At 31.0% G+C, this 18,105-nt stretch overlaps 10 protein-coding genes across 10 annotated transcripts; 8 read left to right on the forward strand and 2 right to left on the reverse strand.

Moving 5' to 3' along the window:
* Positions 1 to 79: 79 nt before the first annotated feature.
* Positions 80 to 2,066, forward strand: BX663DRAFT_70320 (uncharacterized protein). Its single transcript, XM_051532291.1, has 6 exons — positions 80 to 282; positions 366 to 545; positions 609 to 717; positions 787 to 929; positions 1,063 to 1,821; positions 1,891 to 2,066. Exons 1-6 carry the CDS (start codon positions 142 to 144, stop codon positions 1,945 to 1,947), a joined length of 1,389 nt encoding a protein of 462 aa, XP_051382783.1. The 5' UTR covers positions 80 to 141; the 3' UTR covers positions 1,948 to 2,066.
* On the reverse strand, positions 1,949 to 3,451 carry BX663DRAFT_552192 (Indigoidine synthase A family protein; the record flags this gene model as incomplete). Its single annotated transcript, XM_051531350.1, has 8 exons — positions 1,949 to 2,022; positions 2,079 to 2,164; positions 2,223 to 2,343; positions 2,414 to 2,459; positions 2,523 to 2,713; positions 2,807 to 2,918; positions 3,008 to 3,210; positions 3,277 to 3,451. 8 exons carry the CDS (start codon positions 3,449 to 3,451, stop codon positions 1,949 to 1,951), a joined length of 1,008 nt encoding a protein of 335 aa, XP_051382784.1.
* A 39-nt stretch (positions 3,452 to 3,490) lies between these two features.
* Positions 3,491 to 5,256, reverse strand: BX663DRAFT_510528 (Scramblase-domain-containing protein; the record flags this gene model as incomplete). Its single annotated transcript, XM_051527764.1, has 4 exons — positions 3,491 to 4,008; positions 4,083 to 4,346; positions 4,412 to 5,003; positions 5,124 to 5,256. 4 exons carry the CDS (start codon positions 5,254 to 5,256, stop codon positions 3,768 to 3,770), a joined length of 1,230 nt encoding a protein of 409 aa, XP_051382785.1. The 3' UTR covers positions 3,491 to 3,767.
* Positions 5,257 to 5,272: 16 nt separating this feature from the next.
* BX663DRAFT_510532 (uncharacterized protein) lies at positions 5,273 to 7,012 on the forward strand. Its single transcript, XM_051527765.1, has 3 exons — positions 5,273 to 5,696; positions 5,798 to 6,255; positions 6,402 to 7,012. The coding sequence occupies exons 1-3, from the start codon at positions 5,471 to 5,473 to the stop codon at positions 6,828 to 6,830; spliced, it is 1,113 nt and encodes a 370-aa protein (XP_051382786.1). The 5' UTR covers positions 5,273 to 5,470; the 3' UTR covers positions 6,831 to 7,012.
* Positions 7,013 to 8,246: 1,234 nt separating this feature from the next.
* BX663DRAFT_434853 (prolyl oligopeptidase family-domain-containing protein) lies at positions 8,247 to 10,243 on the forward strand (the record flags this gene model as incomplete). The annotated part of the gene is made up of 7 exons (XM_051523086.1): positions 8,247 to 8,351; positions 8,424 to 8,573; positions 8,636 to 8,782; positions 8,851 to 8,979; positions 9,040 to 9,173; positions 9,432 to 9,548; positions 9,673 to 10,243. Coding segments are annotated over 7 exons (1,353 nt in total), but the record flags the coding sequence as incomplete, so codon positions are not given.
* Positions 10,244 to 10,456: 213 nt separating this feature from the next.
* On the forward strand, positions 10,457 to 11,735 carry BX663DRAFT_510541 (eukaryotic rRNA processing). Its single transcript, XM_051527766.1, has 4 exons — positions 10,457 to 10,706; positions 10,800 to 11,196; positions 11,261 to 11,394; positions 11,450 to 11,735. The coding sequence occupies exons 1-4, from the start codon at positions 10,503 to 10,505 to the stop codon at positions 11,591 to 11,593; spliced, it is 879 nt and encodes a 292-aa protein (XP_051382788.1). The 5' UTR covers positions 10,457 to 10,502; the 3' UTR covers positions 11,594 to 11,735.
* Positions 11,736 to 11,804: 69 nt separating this feature from the next.
* On the forward strand, positions 11,805 to 13,324 carry BX663DRAFT_435048 (developmentally-regulated GTP-binding protein 2; the record flags this gene model as incomplete). The annotated part of the gene is made up of 7 exons (XM_051523096.1): positions 11,805 to 11,868; positions 11,954 to 12,042; positions 12,140 to 12,453; positions 12,508 to 12,671; positions 12,723 to 12,820; positions 12,897 to 13,175; positions 13,238 to 13,324. 7 exons carry the CDS (start codon positions 11,805 to 11,807, stop codon positions 13,322 to 13,324), a joined length of 1,095 nt encoding a protein of 364 aa, XP_051382789.1.
* A 173-nt stretch (positions 13,325 to 13,497) lies between these two features.
* BX663DRAFT_510552 (threonyl-tRNA synthetase) lies at positions 13,498 to 15,305 on the forward strand. Its single transcript, XM_051527767.1, has 4 exons — positions 13,498 to 13,520; positions 13,628 to 13,697; positions 13,768 to 14,218; positions 14,293 to 15,305. Exons 3-4 carry the CDS (start codon positions 13,836 to 13,838, stop codon positions 15,140 to 15,142), a joined length of 1,233 nt encoding a protein of 410 aa, XP_051382790.1. The 5' UTR covers positions 13,498 to 13,520; positions 13,628 to 13,697; positions 13,768 to 13,835; the 3' UTR covers positions 15,143 to 15,305.
* Positions 15,306 to 15,472: 167 nt separating this feature from the next.
* BX663DRAFT_510553 (uncharacterized protein) lies at positions 15,473 to 15,990 on the forward strand. Its single transcript, XM_051527768.1, has one exon. The coding sequence runs from the start codon at positions 15,479 to 15,481 to the stop codon at positions 15,845 to 15,847; it is 369 nt and encodes a 122-aa protein (XP_051382791.1). The 5' UTR covers positions 15,473 to 15,478; the 3' UTR covers positions 15,848 to 15,990.
* A 57-nt stretch (positions 15,991 to 16,047) lies between these two features.
* On the forward strand, positions 16,048 to 18,105 carry BX663DRAFT_510555 (uncharacterized protein). The gene is made up of 8 exons (XM_051527769.1): positions 16,048 to 16,538; positions 16,619 to 16,679; positions 16,735 to 16,828; positions 16,915 to 16,992; positions 17,060 to 17,216; positions 17,278 to 17,744; positions 17,799 to 17,949; positions 18,022 to 18,105. The coding sequence occupies exons 1-8, from the start codon at positions 16,097 to 16,099 to the stop codon at positions 18,093 to 18,095; spliced, it is 1,524 nt and encodes a 507-aa protein (XP_051382792.1). The 5' UTR covers positions 16,048 to 16,096; the 3' UTR covers positions 18,096 to 18,105.

Consider the following 18,105-nt stretch of genomic DNA (forward strand, 5'->3'; position numbering starts at 1 on the left):
TTTTTCTTCTGTTGCTGAGTTAATTCACATTTTTTTTTTTTTTCATGCTTTAGAAAAATAATAAAAATAATAATAAAAAGTGCTTGTTTTCTTTATACATTAATAAATATATTTTTTATACCCTAATTTTCTTTTGTTATAATGACAACAGAATCAGCCAATGAACAATTTAATGTACAATGGGATGTTTTACATGACTCTACTGAAAATAATAATACTGAATTAGTAAATCCTTTAAGCAATAATAATGCTGATGACCCAGCCATTTTAACTTCTCAAAATGTAAGTATAGGGTTCTTTTAAAAGAAAAGAAACAAAGACTATGATAAAGAGACCATTATGTTTAACCTTGACATAACATTTAGTATCAATTTGATTCTTCTCATTTCGACATTGATATTTCAGATAAAGTTTTGCTGCAAGACAACAACAACAACAACAACAACAATACTATTATTTTGGATAAAAAAATACAAATTTTGGAACCTAAAAAAGAAATAGAAGAACAACAAAACACTTTTATTTCATATTTAGTTGTATCTAACGTAAGTCAGAAAATAACCTGAATAAATAATATATCGATTTTTTTCTTCTTCTTCTTCTTATAGAAAGCTCAAGTACGTAGAAGATTTCAAGATTTTGTTTGGCTTCATAACGTATTGTATACTCAATTTCCTGCATGTTTCGTTCCTCCTTTACCTGATAAACATCGTTTAGGTAATGTAGCCTTAAAAAAAAAAAAAAGATCATTTATGACATGTATATTTTTTAATATTTGCTTTCAAGAATATGTAAAAGGAGATCGTTTTGGCTCTGAATTTATCGAAAAAAGAAGACTTAGTTTGGAGATATTTATTCAACGAATTGCAAGACATCCTATCTTGAGTCATTCTGAAGTCTTTACCATGTTTTTAGAATCCTCAGAATTCGTAAGGCCCACACACACACACACACTTTTTTTTTTCTTTTGAAAGAAAGAAAAGAAAAGAAAAAAAAGCATTTTCTATCTTTCTATATATTTATCTACTATTTACAATCATATATAATATGACTATAATATAGAATGATGCATCAGCTAGGGCTTTACGAGAAGGACAAGAAACGATGATAGATACTATTAGCGATTCTCTCTTGAACGCCTTTTCGAAAATTCGTAAACCTGAAATTGAATTTGTTGAAATGAAAGAAAGGAATGAAAGAATATACGAAAACCTTGATTTATTACAAAAGACCTTGTTAAGGACTTGTAAACGGACTGAGGATTTATGTCATGATTATGAAAGGTTTACAGCAAGTGTGAGGGAACTTGCAGAGATCGAACCAAGCTTTAAGGATGATTTAAAGATATTTGCAGATGGTTTAGAGACGTATACAAGTAACCTTAAGGATTTAACAGCCAAGGATCATCACTGGCAAATTGAAGTGCATGACACCATGGTTTATTACAATACAATACAAGAGGTACTCAAGTTAAGAGACCAAAAGCAGTTGGATTTTGAAGATTTATCAGCCTATTTGCAAAATACCGTGATAGAACGTGAAAGGACGATACAACAGAGTAATAGCGTCACAGATTTTATCACAAACAAAATAAATGAAGTACGTGGTGCAGACATTCAAAAATTAAAACGGGAAAAGGTATTAAAGCTTGATGAACGTGTGCGTGAATTGCAAGATGCTATTCATCAAACATTTGATGTCTCGAAAGCCTTTTCAGATCAAGTGAGAAAGGAAGATAAGGTATTTAATCATAACAAATCAGTAGAGATCTATCACGCGCTTCACAATTATACTGATGCAAAAGTCAATTTTTACCAAGATGTAAGTTAATTATCACTAAAAAAGAAAAAGATATAAAATGTGTGTGTGTATTTATTTGTATTTATTTAGAGCGTCAATATATGGAAGGAAGTAGTTCATTTACTTGAAGAAGAAAAAATAATATAATCTATTTTTTTAGTTGAGATAAATGTACAGCAATTTGACCCCCAATTCTTGCATTATTTTTGACAAGTTCAATATCTATTAAAATATACATAAGTTTCAGTCATCAAATTAGTATTTGTTGTTATATTTACTTGCTACAAGGGATTCTCCTTGTGTCAATTCAGCAATACGTTTTAATAAGAATGGTGTTTCCTCCTTTCCAGTTATATTATTTGCTCTATATTATAAATAAGTGATTATCCAAGAGCTGTAATAGACCTTTTTTTTTTCTTTACCTTGCTTCGGAAATTGCATGCTCGATTGCAGTTTGGATAGATGCTGCATCAGCGGCTGCTTCCTTTGGAATAGGGACAGCAAATACCATACCACTATTTAATCCCAATTGATGATTGGCCACTGAAAAAAAAAAAAAGGAGAAATATTCCCGTTAATATAATGTTAGTATTTTCAAGAAACTACTTCTTACAAATGGATTTAGCTGCATCTAATGTATTCTCCAGATAATAAGGGCTCTATACATTTGTATACATTGTAAATAATAAAAAGAGAGTGTTACAAATAGATATCAAACTTACATCAATTCCACTATCAGGTGTATAAAAACTAGGAAATCGCTTACTTTGTTTATCCAAGGTCGTTACCGTAACTCCTTGAGTCTCAAGATACTCTAATGTCTTTTGTATATCCAATATACTTTTAACGCCTCCACAAATCACAGCTACAGGTGTCTTGCCTAATTCAATTAAATCTGCACTAATGTCAAAAGCTATATATATATATGTTCAAATAAAGGCGAGAGAAAAAAGAAAGGTGAATACAATTCCTTTTGTTTACAAGATAGCTCTCTGTATTCTTTTACTTTGTTCTGCTCCTCTATGTACGCCACCAATACCACCTGTAACAAAGATAGGTATACCAGCAGCTCTTGCCAAGAACATGGTACTTGCTACTGTTGTTGCACCCGTCTTTTTCTATATATTTATATATGGATATAAATGCATAAAATAATGTTTAATATATATATATATATATGAATATACATATAAGGTTCTTTTCTTACTTGAGAAAGAACCATGGCTAAATCACGTCTTGACGTCTTTTGTGCTTTTCGACCTATTTTTCCGAGATATTCAAGTTCTTGATCAGTGAGTCCAATATGAATTCGACCATCTAACAAAGCAATGGTTGCAGGAATAGCTCCCTGATTTCGAATGATGGTTTCTACTGTTTTAGCTGTTTCAACATTTTGAGGATATGGCATACCTGAGAAGAATCACATTAAATACCAATAAATATATATATATATACAATATATATATTATACAATACCATGACTGATGATAGTAGACTCAAGTGCAACTACAGGTCCTTGGTTTTGAATTGCTGCTTTTATTTCGGGCTTAATGACAAATTGGTTTGAAATGGGCAATGCATGAAAATTTCTTTTGTGAAGAAAGCGGGTTATAAAACGAGTAGTGGAAGCATATTTGTTAATGTTCATCATGTTGTATATGCGTGTGTGTGTGTGTGTGTGTGTGTATTTTTTTTTTTTTTTTATGAAACGAAAAGAATTGTTTTGAGAAGGACAATTTTTTTTTTTATATAAGCTGCAATTTAAAATAATCATCATGGAGTGTACTACTTCTTCACTCATACTTTGATTATAGTAAAACTTATCTTCTCCCATCAAATACGGCAGCTGAAAGGTCTTTCATTAATTATTATTTTTTATAACAGATATAGATTTTTTGTTCCTGAATTTTTACATCATAAATAAAAGTGTGTGTGTTTTCATATAATACAATCTTTTTTATTTTTAACTAGTCTTGATCGTCAAAGAAGTCTTTCAAGACATCCATGAATCCTCCATCATCAGGATTACTTACACCTGCCTCATCATCAGTCAACCAAGGATCCCCCCATTCATTTGTATTTTGTTGTTGTGGTGGTGGAGGTGGAGGTGGTGGTGCTTCAGTTTCTATTCCTTGTTGTTCATTACTATTATCAACTTCTCCTCCTCCTCCCATTCCAAACATTGGGAAAGGTAAGAATCCTCCTCCCCTTTATAAATAGATATACAATAAGCTTACATTTTCTTTTCCTCGATTTTTTTGTTTTGTTTTTTTTTTACTTACCCATGAGTCGAATGTCTTGAAAAGTAATCAAAATCAATGGAAATAGCACAAGCAAGAGTCACTGCTCTTTCATCCAACGTCATTCCTCGTGAATGTCCATCCACTGCATCCATACGCAGCACATATTCTCCTGTATCTGTAAATATCTCTCTTGCAAATCCAACAAAGTTTCGACTCACATTACCAAGAGTACCTCCATGTTCATCCCGTAAAGCGAAATCCCAACCTAAGAAAGGTGTATCGATCGTTGCAAATTGTTTTTTTCTGAAACGTAAAAGAAGGTAAATGAACAAGACTGTTGTATATATATATATATTTGTATATATTACCCTACAAATAAATCATATTGTCTACGCAGTAAATGCCATCGTTGTTGTACCTCTCCAATCAATTCATCATTGTCAGTATAAATAAAAATTTGACTATTAATCAAAGAATAAGGACGAATAATCTTAAAGATAACTTGACCCTCAGGATTCAATATAGTAGCATTCATCTTACGATGAGTTCGAAGTAGTTGTCGGCTAATTGATTTACCAAACCCTTCTTCCTCTGCAATATATCCAAGAGGTGTACCTTGTGGATCCATAATACGATAACGGTTCGCTTGTTCATAGCCCAAAAAGACATTCATCATTTCGAGTTCACGACCCACAATGACCGCTGATTGAGTAAGAAGAGAAGCAGCTGATGTGTTGGGCTTTACGATTTGATGATCTTTATCTATAGGCACTTCAACTAAGGTGGTGGTTGTCGTCCCTTCTACTTCTTCTACTGCTGCGGGGTTCTTTTCATGGATGAGGGCATCTTTTTTTGCGATTTTTGGAGCTGTGGATATACTTTCGAGAGCTGTTCGACTACTGCTAGTCGGATTATGAGGTCGCAACTGTTCAACATGATTCAAAACTCGATTACGTGGTCCTACAACATGTGATTTTTTTTTTTTTTTTTTTTTTTTTTTTTTTTTTTTTAAAAAAACATTAACGGCTTGATTGTCATCATTTTATTTTTGAAGCTTCGTTGTATCATTCTACTATTTACCTGTCTGACGAACTCTACGTAAAGAAGAATAATAATAGGATGCTTGTACTAGAGGCTTAGAAAATGCTTTGTTCCTAACACTAGTTTGTTGTTGACTCTTTGTTAGTAAAAGTATGAATCGATTTTTATACATATTAAGCACCCCCCACAAAAAAAAAAAGAAAAGAAAAAAGAAAAAAAAAAGGATAATGCGGGGGGAAATAATATTAGGAATCTTTTTTTTTTCTAGTGGAGAGATAGCATAATTATATTATTCATCATCCATTGTAGTGGCTTAGTTTATATATCGATCTTATTTTTTTTTTATAATTATTATTTTTTTTTTCCCTCTTTTTCATTCATTAGTCATGACAGAACAAACATTACCAACAAACGATAAAGAGGAAACACAAAAGATTGAAGATGAACCTACTGTTGCAGGACCTAAAAAACACAGAAGTCAATTCGCCATGGATTTTGATAATTTAGACGAGGAATTATCCAAAGTACCACTTTTCATGAGTGAATTACCTGCTGAAGAAAACGATAGTTTAGCTGCACTTCAATCACTTGTTTATGACGGTACACCTGAAGGTAATTAAACAACCCATTTCTTCTTTTCCCATACACATATATGTATATAAATATGTATATATCAGCTTTGATTTACTTTTTATTTAAAAAAAAAAAAAAAGAGGTTGCACAAAATTTTAGAGAACAAGGCAATGATTGTTTTAGAGCGGGTAAAGCTAAATATCCCGACGCCATTGCTTATTATACAAAGGCTATTGAAACGGAATGTAAAGATCAAAGTATTATTGAAGCCTGTCTAGCCAATCGTGCTGCCTGTAATTTAGAATTAAAAAACTATGGACGAGTCTTGAATGATTGCTCAAAATGTTTAAAGATCAATCCTAAAAATATCAAAGCCCTCTATCGTTCAGCTAAAGCCCTATTTGCTTTAGATAAGTTGGTAGAAACAATTGATTGTTGCGATCATGCATTAGCTGTTGATCCTGACAATAAACCTGTTAAAGAAATGCGTGATCGAGCTATGAATCGTAAAAAGATTATGGATGAAAAGAAGAGACAACAAGAAGAAAGAGAAGCTCGTGAGCGTCAGAAAAAGGAAAATCTAGAAAAAGCATTCAAGGTATGTATAAAGAAAAAAGAAAGTCAAGACATAAAGTATGAAGAAAGAAAGAAAGAAAAAAACCAAGCTAATATACATACAATATATACAATACAATACATACATACATACACTACATACATACACTACATATATAACGATTCAAGGAACGTAATATTAAAATTCAAGTAGAAGATAAAGAAGTTCGAGAAAAGGCTAACATTGAATTAGACGAAGAAACGCAGACTATTAACTGGCCTGTCTTCTTTTTATATCCAGAATATAAGGAAAGCGATTATATTCAATCATTCAACGAGACACATACTTTTCAAGATCATTTAGAAGTCATGTTTGAACAGCCAGCACCTTGGGATTCTAAGCATGAATATACAGTGAATAACGTCGAAGTTTATTTCGAAGATACACGTGGATTAAATCCTAAACTTATTAAAATTGGTAAAAAACTATCATTGGGCAAGATTTTATCACTGGATCAATATGTTATTAAAAATGGCGTACCTTCATTTATCATTCTTCCAAAGACAACTCAATCCACCTTTAAACAAGAATTTATTGATAAATTTAAAAAGCAATAAAACACGACTACTATAGAATAGATGTTGACTATAGTATAATCATTATAAATATGCGTGTATATAAATATTTATAATAAAGGAGTCACTTTTGATCATCCCTTCATTTTATAAAAGCATTGTGACTTTACAATAATTAATAAAAAGGGGGGGTGCACATCCACAACCCCTTTCCCCGCTCCCTGATAAACTATTTTTTTTTTTCTTTTTCTTATAAAAAAAATAAACAAAATTACGAAATACATGATTGCCATTTCGAAATGTATTATTCGCAGCCATAGGTACATTAAAGAGAATAAAATAAAATAATATTCTAATTTAGCATAAAAAAAAAATAAACCCTCTCTACCTATTTGATAGTCTATCTCATAACCAGACTCGATTATTATTTACGTCTCTTCGAAAAGTGTTTTTAAAGTAAGGTTGCCAAAAAAAAAAAAAAAAAAAAAAAGATTAGCAAAACGTATTTAAAGCTTTTGAAATTTTATTTAGAAAGGCCCATAAAGCACCTATTCCCAAAACAATTAGTGATATTCAGATACATCATGGAAAGCCACGAGAAGATTTATTTTCATGGATGGAAAATTTATCAAATAAAGTAAAGTTAAAGAAGGAAAAAAAAAAAAGAAAAGAAAATTAACATATTTATGTATATGTGCCTTCTCTATAGCATCTTGGTTCATATATAAAATCAGAAAATGAGTAAGAAAGAATAGTGTTAAATGATATAAAACTAATAGTTTTCTTTCAAGATACACACGCCAAACAATGCATCAGCATCGATTTTTACATAAAATTATATTACGTGAAATGAAAAAACGTTTACATATTCCAACTGTATTAGAGCCTCTCAAGACAGTAGCTCATGGTTATGAATATTATTCTACAACTTCACCTTATGGTTTAGTTTATTTAAGAAAGAAAGTAGGCGAAATGGATGCATCTGAGGTAAATAATAATAAAAAGACATTATCTTTTTGTCAGAAGATAATTGGCTCATTTAATTTAATGTATAATAGCAAGTTTTATTAAATTCAGGATTTTTAAGATCAATGAATATGTCAATACGCAAAGTACTACTTTCGCCTGATTATACAATCTTTGCATATAATACAGAAAGAGAAGGAATGGAATATGGTGAATTACATTTTAAGGATTTAAATAATAGATCTGATTGGAAGGTAAAAAAAAAAAGAAGAGAGCAGTAGTAATACACGTACTTTTAATATTGAAAATATATGAATGTATGTATATAGAATGAAGTCTTGGAAAATGTATTTAATTTTGTATGGGCAAATAATCAAGTTGTTTATTATACTGTACCTAATGAGCAATTAAGGCCTTTTCAGGTAACAAGAAGGAAAAAAAAAAGAAAGGAAGGAAGGAGGGGAAGAAACATGACTAACAATATTAAAAAAAAAGGTTTATGCACATAGAATTGGAACAAATCAATTAGATGATATACTTATTTATGAAGAATTAGATGATACAATATTTGTAGACATTACAAGTTCAAAAGATGGAGTAAAGTAGCTCAAAGTAGCTCTATAACATATCAATATAAATATATCATTCTCACTTATTTAATTCTATTAGAATTATATAACCATTAATTCAAATACCCTTTCATCTTCTGAAGTTAGAGTTGTAGATGCTAAATATACATTCGAAAATAAATTATTACCACAACTTCGACTTGTTGAACCTCGTCAACCAGGCATTGAATATTACGTAGATCATCATAATGTAAAGTTGTCAATTTTTTAAAAAAAAAACGTTTACTTTAGTTCAAATCTTTTTTATAATAGGACACATTTTATATATTGACAAATGCTGATAATGCAAAAAACTTCAAATTAGTAAAAACACCTGATAATGCAATAGCAAAGTCCAATTGGAAAGATGTCATTACGATGCAGCCTACTGAGAAAATAGAAGATGTTGATTTATTTAAAGTAAGTAAATATGACTAATGAATGATATTGAAGGAAGGGCTAATATTTTTATTTTATTTTATAAAAAGAATAACGTCATTATTTATGGTCGAAAAGATGGACTTCCAATGATATTATGTTATGATCTTGATCTGAAAAAAACGCATCAACTCGAATTACCAGAGAAATTTTGTGTTTTAAATCCAGGCACTAATTTGGTAAAATTGACAACAAAAAAAAAAATCCCTTTTTTTTAAATTTATTAGTTTCAAATGTAGGACTTTAATACAGATAAATTTCGATTTTCAATCACTTCCCCATTTATGCATGAATCTACGTATGAATACAATATGTCGACTCATACATTAAGCCCTATTAGAGTCCAACTTATTCAAAGTAAGTGTATATGCGTGTATAGAAATGATATGACAACTGATATATAAGGATAATAGAATTTGATAGATCAAAATATACCTGTAGTCAAATTCATGTTAAATCACATGATGATAAACAAATCCCAGTGACATTGATACATCAAAAAAATATTATATTAAATGGAAGGTGAATACTATTACTACATACTATGTATGTAAAAAAAGAAAAGATAAAGTTTATTTATCGGTTTTTTTTTTTTTTTTTTTTTTTTTTTTTTTTTTTTTTTTGCTTTTAGAAATCCTGTATTAATGAAATCTTATGGCGCTTATGGTACATCTACTGATGTTGGATTCCGAATAGAACAATTCCCTTTGATAGAACGTGGATGGGTCATTGCATTAGCTCACGTTAGGTATTACTGTTATATGGATAATAAAGGAATGCTTGTTTATAACGATGATATCTATTTATAGAGGAGGTGGAGAGTTAGGCAGAGATTGGTATGAAGATGGTAAACTTGATAAAAAAATGAATAGTTTCAAGGATTTTATATCGGTTGCAGAACATTTAGTAAAATACAAAGTAACCTCGCCTAACTATCTCACTGCTATGGGAACAAGTGCAGGTGGTCTACTGGTGGGTGCTATGCTACATATGAGGCCTGATCTTTTTAAAGCACTTGTTCTAAGAGTGCCTTTTGTAGATCCATTATCTTCCATGCTAAATCCTAAATTACCATTAACTCAGATTGAATATCCTGAATGGGGGAACCCTTCCAGAAACCCTAAAGCCTATGATCTTATCAAATCTTATTCACCTTACGAAAATATCAACATGAACCTATTTCAAACACATCAGCAACTTCCCTCGTTGTATATTACGGGTGGTATGAAGGATCAACGTGTAGCTTATTGGCAGCCTTTAAAGTTTGTAGCAAGACTTCGACATTTTATGCCACCTCAACAAGAAAACAACAAGTCCATCGTCTTACTTAAAATGGATTTAGATAGCGGTCACTTTGGAGGAAATCATGGGGAGCAAGAATCAAGATTATCTGATGTCGCTGAACAAATAGCCTTTTTAATAACTCAAGTGCAACATGTTTAAATTTAATATATATATGTATATGTATAAAGGTGCAATATAACACACATGTAAATATGTATATGCATATTATCCTAGTTGGCATGAATTTACTACTACTACTACATTATGCTTATGTTTAAATAGTTCATTTTTATTTTATTTTATTTTGAAATGCCGAATAAAAAAAAACATAAGGCTAAGCCATCCAAGTATCATTCACAACGATACCTTTTTATTTTACTTGTTTATTTTATTTTTTCTATAAATATTCGACTTGAGAATGGAGCCACAACATAAAAAGATTAAACTAGACAATAACGATTCCAAGAATCCTACAATAGATCCTACTTTAACAACCAATGTATCAGCAAAAGAAGAAGAAATAGAACCTCAATGGATTCGTTTAGAAGATCTTGATGAAGATGACATTGATGATGAATTCGGTGATATGGTGATTGTGCAAAAGCTTTTAGTGAATAATGAGGTTTGCAATGGATAAAGTAATAATTCAATGTTTGTCAACTAATCTAATACATGTATTTATTTATTTATTTATTTGTGTGCGGAATAAAAAAAGCAAGCTTTAGAACGTATTACAGAGGATATTGAATTAAAAAATTTACCTTGGAGCGAAACATTATCATTAACATCTAAAGAACCGCTCCAAGTAGCTGATGTCTTTGACGATCTTTTACGTGAACAAGCGTTTGAAAGACAAGCATTAGAAGCAGTTTATTTGGCTCGTGAATTAGCAGTTAAAGAAGAAAAAGAGACGGGAAGAAAGATAACCTTCTTCAAGCCGAAGGACTTTATTGCACCCATGTTGAAAGACGATCAACAGATGGAGGCTGTGCGACAAAAATTAGTGGCAGAAGCTGAGGATGGAAATGAAGAAGCCTTACGTAGATTGAACTTATTTGATAAAGAGCGTAAAAAGGCAAAAGCAAATGAACGAGCCAAAATATTAAAAAGAAGTATGTTGTGTATAGTTTTATTGATGTATATGTGTGTATGTATTTATTCATTTATATATAATAGAGAAAAAGGAAGGTTCAGAAGTTACTCTTGAGGATGAATTTAATTTAGATTTAGAGGAAGCAGAAAGACTTGCTGCTGCTACAAATGCTAATACTCAGGATAGATTACCAAAGAATTATACCAGAGATACAAAGGTATAGTGATATAAACGAGTCTATATTGTATATTAACAAGTAGGGTATGCTTTAGGATGCTAAATATTCTCTGGGTAAGAAAAATAAAAATTTACAAAACCCCTTGAATCCTGCAAAGAAGGGCATGTCTTTTGGTAAAAAGAGCAGCATTAAACGACCAGGAAAGTCAAAGCGTCAAAAGATGAGGGATAGATCTTAATAAAAGATAATTCATTGTATTATTATTATTAACTTATATACATAAAAAATAAAATGGCATGAATTGCTATCATCATGTAATAAAATTTTACCAAAAATTGATAAAAAGCAATTCTTATTATTACGTGACTTTCAAAACGAAAGGATGTATCCGTTATTTTTTTTTTCGATTTTTTTTTTTCTTGTTCTTATTCAACTTATATAAATTAAGAATGGGTATTCTAGAAAAGATTCAAGATATCGAAAATGAAATTAAGCGTACACAAAAGAACAAAGGTTAGACTGATATGATGAGAATTTGAAAATATACATGATTTTTTTTTTTTCTTTAAAATTGACATTGAGCTAAATATTCATCTAGCTACTGAGTACCATCTCGGTCTTTTAAAGGCTAAATTAGCTAAATATCGTGTGCAGCTTTTAGAAGGCTCTAAAACAAAATCTGAAAAGGTTAGTCATTTAATATTATAGTAGAGGTCTTTTTTCATATTGATCAGTTTCAGATTTTTATTTTATTTTATTTTTATTTTTATTTTTTTGGTTTTAGGGTGAAGGTTTTGATGTAATGAAATCAGGTGATGCACGTGTAGTTATGATTGGGTTTCCTTCAGTTGGTAAATCAACTTTACTTTCTAAATTAACAACAACCGAATCAGCTGTTGCAGGTTATGAATTTACAACCTTAACGTGTGTTCCTGGTAAATTCTTTTATAAGGGAGCCAATATTCAATTACTTGATTTGCCTGGTATTATTGAAGGCGCTGCTGAAGGTAAAGGTCGTGGTCGTCAAGTGATTGCTGTTGCTCGTACAGCTGACGTTGTTTTGATGATGTTGGATGCAACCAAATCAGCACAACAAAGGTAAGTTTATTCATGTACATAGGATATTAAACCTGATTTATTATAAAATATTAGACCTTTGTTAGAAGCTGAATTGGAAGCAGTTGGTATTCGTTTAAATCAAAGTTTCCCAAATGTTTCATTTAAAATCAAGAAAGCAGGCGGTATCAGTTTTAATTCAACTGTTAAATTAACTAAAATCGATCAAAAGATGGTTCATAATATTTTACATGATTATAGTATGTAGAAACCAATTGTTAAGGAACACTTATCTAACATAGTGTAAATAGAAATTTTTAATGCGGATATTATGATTCGTGAAGATATCACTGTAGACCAATTTATTGATGTTATTCTTGGAAATAGAAGATACATTAAATGTCTTTATGTAAGGCTACAATGATGGGAGAGGGGAAAAAACTAGCAAAATAAATAGAATCTCATATCATTTTTATCCTTTATAGTGTTATAATAAAATTGATCAAATTAGTTTAGAGGAAGTAGATCGTTTAGCACATCAACCAGATACAGTTGTAGTCTCTTGTGAACAAGATCTTAATCTAGATTATCTTGTAGAAAGCATTTGGAAAAAATTAAATTTAATGCGTGTATATACAAAGAAAAGAGGTGAATTCCCTGATTTTGAAGATGGCCTTGTTGTTAGAAATGGTGCTACTATTGAACATGTTTGTCATGCTATTCACAGAAGTTTAGCTGATAACTTTAGATATGCTTTAGTTTGGGTAAATATACATTTGTCATAATTTAGTTGTTAAAAATATTAAATGTCATCCTTTTCCTATAGGGAACATCAACAAAACATAATCCTCAGCGTGTTGGTATTAATCATCTGGTTGCCGATGAAGATGTTGTGCAGGTTGTTAAGAAATAGTAATAATAATAATAATGAAAAAATATTGTAATAATAAATATATAAATACATCCTATATAAATTGTGACTGGTCAAAGCTATATTCTTACATAAACGTAGGGATTTATTGTCTTCTTTACCCCTACTTTATTTATTTATTTTTTTTATTACATAATGATTTCTCGACAATTAATACGTACTTTAAGGTTAAATTCTTGTAAGAACACTATTAAGTTAACCTGAAGATTCTTTTTTTTATTTTTTTACTTTTTCCTGTTATTTATCCTACAATACTAATAATTAGATGCTATTCTACACAAACAGCCTATTACACGTTCCTTTCATACATCTAGAGTTTGCTCAAATAAAATTGCAACAGAAGCAAAAGTAGATGGTAATATGTATTTATATATAAACAATAAAAGTTGAGGTCTAAAAATTAACTTTTTTTTTTCCTTTAAAAGAAAATAAAGACGTCTCAAAGATAACTGAACATGATCATAGAACTATTGGTAAAGCACAATCATTGTTCATGATTCATCCCGTTAGTCCTGGTTCAATCTTCATGCTACCTCATGGAACTCGAATTGTACATAAGCTACAAGATTTTTTAAGAAAAGAATATGCTCGGTATGGGTATCAAGAAGTGATGACCCCTCTAATTTATAAAAAGGATTTATGGGAAACAAGTGGACATTGGCAGAATTATATGGAAGACATGTTTATGGTCAAAAGTGGACATGCTCATGATTGTACTCATAGTCATGATGATAAAGATCATTCCATAGATACAAATGAAGGGTTGTTTGGATTAAAGCCTATGAATTGCCCTGGTCATTGTCTAATCTTTGATAGCACACCTAAATCATATCGTGATCTTCCTATTCGATTAGCTGACTTTAGTCCTCTTCATAGGTATGTAAAAGAAAAAGAAAAAAAAAATAAAATAAAAAAAGAACTTAGACATATAAATGAATCAACTATTTTAGAAATGAGGCTTCCGGTGCATTAACAGGCTTGACAAGAGTACGTCGTTTTCATCAAGATGATGCTCACATCTTTTGTACAGAAAAACAAATTACTTCAGAAATTACCTCATGTTTATCATTTGTAGATCATGTTTATTCAGCGTTTAAATTCCCGCATTATGATTTAACTTTATCGACTAGACCTAAATCACATTACATTGGTACAATCGAAGAATGGAATCATGCTGAAGAAGCCTTGATTCAAGCTTTAAATAAAAGTGAACGTCCATGGACAATTAAGGAAGGTGATGGAGCCTTTTATGGACCTAAAATTGATATTATGGTGAAGGATTCAAGTGGTAAATCTCATCAAACAGCTACGATCCAACTCGATTTTCAATTACCTCAGCGATTTGGATTAAAATACATTGATAAAAATGATGAAGCTCAAACACCTGTGATTGTTCATCGTGCTATTCTTGGGTCCATTGAACGAATGATGGCCATCTTAATTGAGCATACAGGAGGTAAATGGCCTTTTTGGTTGAGTCCTCGTCAAGGTATTGTTATTCCTGTAGCCACACCATTTTCAGACTATGCTAAAAAAGTAGCTGACCATCTATCCCTGGGCACAAATACAACAAGTGATAATGCACACTATTTCGTTGATGTCAACAATTCTCATGATCGACTCAATAAAATGATTCGTCAAGCTCAACTCCAACAATATAATTTTATTTTTGTTGTAGGACAAAAGGAAATGGATGAAGGCGTTGTAAATGTAAGAACGCGTAAAGGTGATGTTTTAGGCACAATGACTATAGAGCAAGTTCGTGACATGTTCAGTTCGATGACTACTAAATTAGAATAATAATGTAAATATACAATAAACTAATGTACCAATAAATAAATGAATGAAAATGACTATATAAAGCCTTTATCATTTAAAGCAAAAAAAAAAAGTATATATATTAGGTAAAGAGGAATAGTTAGCAAGCAATGAAATGAATTAACATAAAGCAAATTGCCTTTTTCTTTTTGTACTTTTTAAATAATAAAAGATATTCTCTTCAACTTTCTTAAACTTCTATTTATTCCTTTCAAATCAGTCAGATTTTTTTTTTTTTCAATGACAGAATAAAAATTTCTTTGAATATTTTTATAATTATTATTATTCTTTCTTTTTTTTCTTCTTCTTTCTTTTTAAATGAAACGATCATATTCAAAAAGAGATGCAATTAGGCATACTCATAAAACAGCACAACAACAAAACACGTCAAAGACAACAAGTGAAGAAGTGATTGTTAATAATCCAGCTTCACAAGCAAAGCTTGATCTCATCAAAGAAAAATTAAGAGAAGTAGAAGAAACAAATAAAGTAAAAGATTTAAGCGCCCAGATGGTCACTTATTTTCGTGGACTTTCAGAGAGTATGAAGAAGCTAACAGAATGTGCTGAAGATGTTGGTAATACTTTTGAGAACTGGGATCTTATTTTCAATACGATGGGTGAAATGAATAAAGGAGAAGAGAAATCAAATGAGATCTGGGTGAGATTCAAGAAAACTCACAATTGAAATAAAGATTCGTATATGTCTTGGAACAAAGATATATTATACCATCTATATATAATAAATAAATAAATAAAGCAGAAACCTATTTATATTTCTTGTATTGTACATATTGTTCAAATTATTACATAATATTTGAAACTCAAAAAAAAAAAAAAAAAAAGAGAATTATTTCTCTGACCTGGCTATATTTATTTATTTAGTATTTTTTTTTCTTTTTCTTTTTCTTTTCTTTTATATACATATTGCACATACATGAGTGAACAAAGTCATTCACCCGCTTTAAGGTCGACTTCACCTCGATTATATAGAAGAGACCACTCACCATCACCGAGACATAATCGGTTGTATTCACCCCGTTCTACAAGAAGTTCTAGTTCACGTTCATATTCACGATCCCGCTCACGTTCGAGATCTTATTCACGTCGTCGTAGGTCACGTTCCCGTTCTCACTCTTACTCTCTTTCACGCTCTCGTTCTCCTTATAGAAGTAATTCGAATCGAAATTATCATCATTATTACTCACGATCTCCACCTCATCATCACAGGAGATCACCTCCTCCGCGTCATTATCGTTCAAGAACACCACCTCCACATTATCGTCGTAGACCTCCCATCAATAAAGGTTGTAGAGTTTATGTTAGTAATCTATCCTTTGACGTTACTTGGCCACAACTCAAAGATTTTATGAGAGAAGGTAAATACGCTATGTCTAGTTTAATAAAATGGAACGTTAACATCATTTTTTTTTTTTTTTTTGTTTTCATTCAATTTTAGCTGGACAAGTGACACATGTTGACATATTGAAATTAGCAAATGGACGATCAAAAGGCTGCGGGTATGATTGTTGAATTCAATTTATTAGTGTCTGTAGGGTTAATTTTGTTTTATAGTATAGTAGAATATAGATATCCAGAAGATGCTAAAAGAGCAATTCACATGTTAAATGAAGCTAAATTTATGGGTAGACCTGTATTTGTGAGAGAAGTATGTTTTATATCTTATTTATTTATAAATATTAATATACATCTATTTGCATAAAAAAAATGAATTAATTTATATTCATTTTATAGGATCGTGATTATGAACATTCGGGTCCACCTAGAGACCCTCATGATGCACCTGATGATTGTCGACTTCATGTTAGCAATGTAATCTATTTACGAGTTAATATTTGTTTTAAATCTAATAACCTTTTTTTTTTCCTTTTTGTAATAGTTACCTTTGAATGCAAGTTGGCAAGATATGAAAGATTTATTTAGAAGGGCTGGTCGAGTGTTACATACTGATGTACATACGGATATTGGATCAAGGAGACCTAATGGTCATGGCACTGTGATTTTTGACGAACCTCGATTTGCACGCACTGCTATTGGTAAAGAAAGAAGAAGAAGAAAGAAAGGATATTAAAGTTATACTAATTTGATAATATATAGAAATATTTAATGGCTATGAATGGCAAGGTCATAGATTAGAAGTGAAAGAAGAGAGATATATGGAAAGATTAGTCAACACGAATGATAATAGTAAACCCTCACCACAAACAATACAAACAGAAATATCCATAAACGGTAATCATACTAGATATCCTTTACCTACTTCTGCTCATGAATCACTACAGACACCACCACCACAAATAGCAGCAACAGCTGTAGTAGCGCCAACAACAACAACAACAACAACACCAACAACTGCACAACCATTACCAATGAAAACAGCAGATTTGTACAATATATACAGATACGGTGGGTTAGAAACTGCAAATGCTTTACCGCCACCACCACTACACCATCCCCATTTACCACCTCCACCGCCCTTGCCTTTATATGCTACTATGGGCTTAGTGGGTGGTCCTGCTGCTAATTTGCCTACTCATGGACATAATCAAATTTTTGTGAACAATGTAAGTTTGAAATTGAAAACTTGAATAAAAATATTCACATATTTAATATTTTAGCTTCCATTTTCTACTACATGGCAAGACCTGATTGATTTATTTCGACATGTAGGACCTGTCATAAGATCAGAAATATTAACTACAAATGGTCATCCAAAAGGTGCTGGATTTGTTCGATTTGAAGATGCTGCTACTTGTGAAAAAGCAATTGGTAAATAATAATAATAGTAATAGTAAAAAGGGAAAAAAAAGAAAAATAGACATGTCTAATATATTTTATTAGAACGATTCAATGGCTACATGTATGGTGGACGTTGCTTGGATATTCGACTTGATAAATATTCTACTACAATTTAAATAATATAAC

The sequence above is a fragment of the Cokeromyces recurvatus genome (assembly GCF_025118155.1).
Source record: "Cokeromyces recurvatus strain NRRL 2243 chromosome Unknown BX663scaffold_13, whole genome shotgun sequence".
Lineage (NCBI taxonomy): Eukaryota > Fungi > Mucoromycota > Mucoromycetes > Mucorales > Mucoraceae > Cokeromyces > Cokeromyces recurvatus.